The sequence below is a fragment of the Sander lucioperca genome, chromosome 21 (assembly GCF_008315115.2).
Source record: "Sander lucioperca isolate FBNREF2018 chromosome 21, SLUC_FBN_1.2, whole genome shotgun sequence".
Taxonomy (NCBI): Eukaryota; Metazoa; Chordata; class Actinopteri; order Perciformes; family Percidae; genus Sander; species Sander lucioperca.
In genome coordinates, this window is record NC_050193.1 from 10859442 (window position 1) to 10862928 (window position 3487).

A 3487-nucleotide genomic window follows, 5' to 3' on the forward strand; every position below is an offset into this window, starting at 1 on the left:
GTACCCGAGTCAAACCTTCGTTTAAAAGCATATTTAGGACGGAAATGCCACTTTTAAGATTTACCGTATTTTCGTTTTTTGTCAAATGACCTTTTGAATTGATCTCCGAATGCAACGTAACAGGGAGGAGAGTTAAGATTGAAAGCTCCTAAAGCTTAGCTCCATATAAATGCACGGATAATTTGTTGTTTTGTCGTTAGTGAAAAACATTATTGACCTTGTAGTTAAAAAAGGAGCCTCATATATGAATGACATTTCTTCCTATGGAGTCCATTCATTCGCATTCGGAGATCGTAAACAACAACTGCTTAAGTGAGTTGTTCAAAACCTTTCTTTTTAGTAAACTCTGTGTACACAAACAATGTTCTCAATGCTCGAGTTCATGTGTAGAGCCCCTGGTGATACTTCGAGCAAAGTTTCATGTTGTGTCGAGCCTTCTTAGTGTTTTAAAAATAGCGATTTTGATGTGATCATAGTAGTGCCCCTAGCACTCCCATTCAAAAGGCCATTTGACCGAAAACAAGAATACGGTGAATCTTAAAAGTGGCGTTTCCGTCTTAATTATGTTTTTAAACAAAAGTTTGACTCGGGTATATTCACAAAAAGACTCTAGGCTGCATTTTGGCGAGAGTTACGCTTTAACGTTGAACCCTCTATATAAATGTAAAACTGATAAGACGGTGATTGTGTAATCAGTGAGGCTATCCTGAGATGGTGATGACTGCATAATAAAAAGGAGTTGAGACCAGTCCTTTGTTCTTGCTGTCCAGTGTGGCCATCTTTCATCAGAGCCCTGGCGCTCCTAGATTGGGCTTTATCCCAGAACACTTCATCCACTGTCCACACATTCAGCAGCACAGAGAAACTTCTACAAGTCCACCAAAACGTCCCTCTAACAGCTCACCTTACTGTCCATCAACCTTATCTGTGGAGAGGGGAGAGAACAGAACCATTTCACAGGTTGTACATCACAGCCAATTCATCTTAGCTCAACTCTGTCTTTTGGACAGACACTTAACTGCTAAATAATTACATACGAAGCGAGTTTTCAGCAATTGTAATCACATGTCCCCTACATTGGTGAAGTTAGAGGGAATGATTTAAAAGCCAATGATTTTGCAATGATAAAAGCTGATTTGTAACTGTTCTGTCTGTCGGGACTGTGGGGGACACTTGCGTATTGTTAGGGGCACATGAAAATGTAAGTGGTTTTGATTAAGTTTAGAGTGGTCCTATTTTTTTTTAAATAAATCAACAATTTGTTACACATTTTTGCACATTACATTTTGCAAGTAAAATCTTATTTTGTCTTGTGTTCTGAAGAGGAATTCAAAAATTTGAATGGGAGTAGTATTAAGGGAATGTTAACAGTTCAAGGTTTGAGGATTGTTTTACGCCAATACCAACATTTGAAAGTTTAAAAAAATGTAACCGATATGTGGGCTTTTTAGATAAACACATAATATTAACATTTTTAATAAGAATCATTTAATTTTTGAAAAAAATTGTGACCAAGGTATGTACTGAGCTTGACATTTTACTGTTAAAAAACGATGTAATGGGGACATTTTTGTTGTCATTTCTATACTACAATTTCATCAGCCGACCAATATGCCAATACTGCTACGTATATCTGCATATATATATATATATATATATATATATATATATATATGGCTGATATATTGGCCCAACTGATTTATTAGTCTAGCTCTCTAAAAATGATCTATATGCATTCATAGTGCCAACATAACAAAGCCAATGTAACAGGGCTGAAACACTTGCTGCAAACCTGGTGTTGTGATATAATCTGACAATCGTACCTTTAGGGACAAACTTCAGTGAGCTGCTGAATATTCAGAAGCGAGAAACCCCTTTGGCTGGCCCATCATTCACAAACTCATGGCCTAGTCCATTTCCACATTTCCCACACCGCACCTGGAACAACACATCAGACATCTGAATGAGGATAGTGTGCATTTCTATAGGTTTAGCAGTTGATGCATTAGACAATCACTAATATTCAAGTGGGTATATGCTGTTTACCTACAGCTGGTAATTTACAGTAGTTGCTTATACTGAGGGAACAAGTGTGAAAATGTGTGTTGGCTGGTCTATAAATGAATATAGTACACTTACACAGAGCATCCTCTGACAGGTTCATTATACAAAGTAAATCTCTTTTCTACTGATTGTACCTTATATGCCCCAGGTCTCTCCTCATGTTTAGACACACTGTCCTCATGGATTGTCTGTGTGAAGGCTGGCCAGGGAGAGGAGTGTTCATACTTGGAGCGACTGTTGAACAGCTGATGATCACACTTGGAGCATACGTAAACCCCTGAGGAGTGAAGGATGAGATGATGGTTAGTGTGCAATATGAGGAGAGAACTACTTTAATATAAATTTGATTCAGGATCAAGTCTGTACCAAACTTCTGCGTTGTGTTAGTACCAGCTACTGGTAATGTGTTGGTAATCCTTTCTTCATGTTCACAATATTCACATTCAAATTTTTTTTATGCTTTTGTTGGATATGATTTTTATAGAATATGTTGCGTTTGGATTTGTTTGAGGGCGCATTTTTCGAAGTCGGACTTCTTGTTGTAAACAAAAACCAGTTTAGCAACAGTTAAGTAACCTGAACGTAATGTGTTATAAAGTTAAGCCATCAAGGTTTTTTGTGTAGGCTACCCCTTCTGAAAAATATTATTCCTAGCTACAGCCTAACGTTACACATAGATAGAAGTGAAGTGAACAAATTGAGTCCAATCCACACGGCTTAAAGTTATTTAACGTCAGCGTTACTGTTAACGTTAGCTAGCTAGCTAGTTATCGTGGACTCTACTTTTGCTAAACAGTACAAGTTAACCATACATTTTAAATAAAGGGTAATAAGTTAAAAGTAATGTTAATGAAGATACCTGGTTGAAAATGGTCTTTATAGACCTCTCCACCGAAGAAGCTACAAAACGACATCCCTCTGCTCTCCGGTTAGTAGCTATGTTACAGCTGCTTCTCTGCTAGAGTTAAAAGTTATCTGGACCAGAAGAAAAACGTCCCGCTGGCAACGAGAGTCCCGGCCTTCAAAATAAAACCAGATAACTTTAAAAGGACAGTTCAGCCCCTAATTGAAAAGCATAATTTTCCTCGTACCTGTAGTGCTATTTATCAATCTAGATTAGTCTAAATCAACAATCTATATTAATGTCATTATTCTGAACGCGTCAAACCAGAAGTCATATTGTGACAGCTAGAGGATACGATTGAGCCATTTTTGAGCTAACGTTAGGTTAGCTAGCTGAGTTGTGTCTTCTTGCTATCCAGCTAGCTACCGTCGACATTTGTGTGTAACAGGTGTTGCACCGGTGTTGCTCTGGTCCCTAACTCCCTACTCTCCGGAGACATGGACACCACAATGATTCAGCTGAGGTTGTTTGTCCATCAAAGGCTGTACACAGCGGCAGAAGAGATCCTCGGAGAGGTGG

General features: G+C 38.3%; 1 protein-coding gene across 1 annotated transcript; it reads right to left on the reverse strand.

The window, feature by feature from the left end:
• Positions 1 to 563: 563 nt before the first annotated feature.
• On the reverse strand, positions 564 to 3270 carry LOC116059552 (methionine-R-sulfoxide reductase B1-A-like). Its single transcript, XM_035996997.1, has 5 exons — positions 3032 to 3270; positions 2924 to 2996; positions 2199 to 2341; positions 1824 to 1938; positions 564 to 925 (listed from the first exon to the last, which is right to left on the reverse strand). Exons 2-5 carry the CDS (start codon positions 2976 to 2978, stop codon positions 906 to 908), a joined length of 333 nt encoding a protein of 110 aa, XP_035852890.1. The 5' UTR covers positions 2979 to 2996; positions 3032 to 3270; the 3' UTR covers positions 564 to 905.
• Positions 3271 to 3487: the final 217 nt, after the last annotated feature.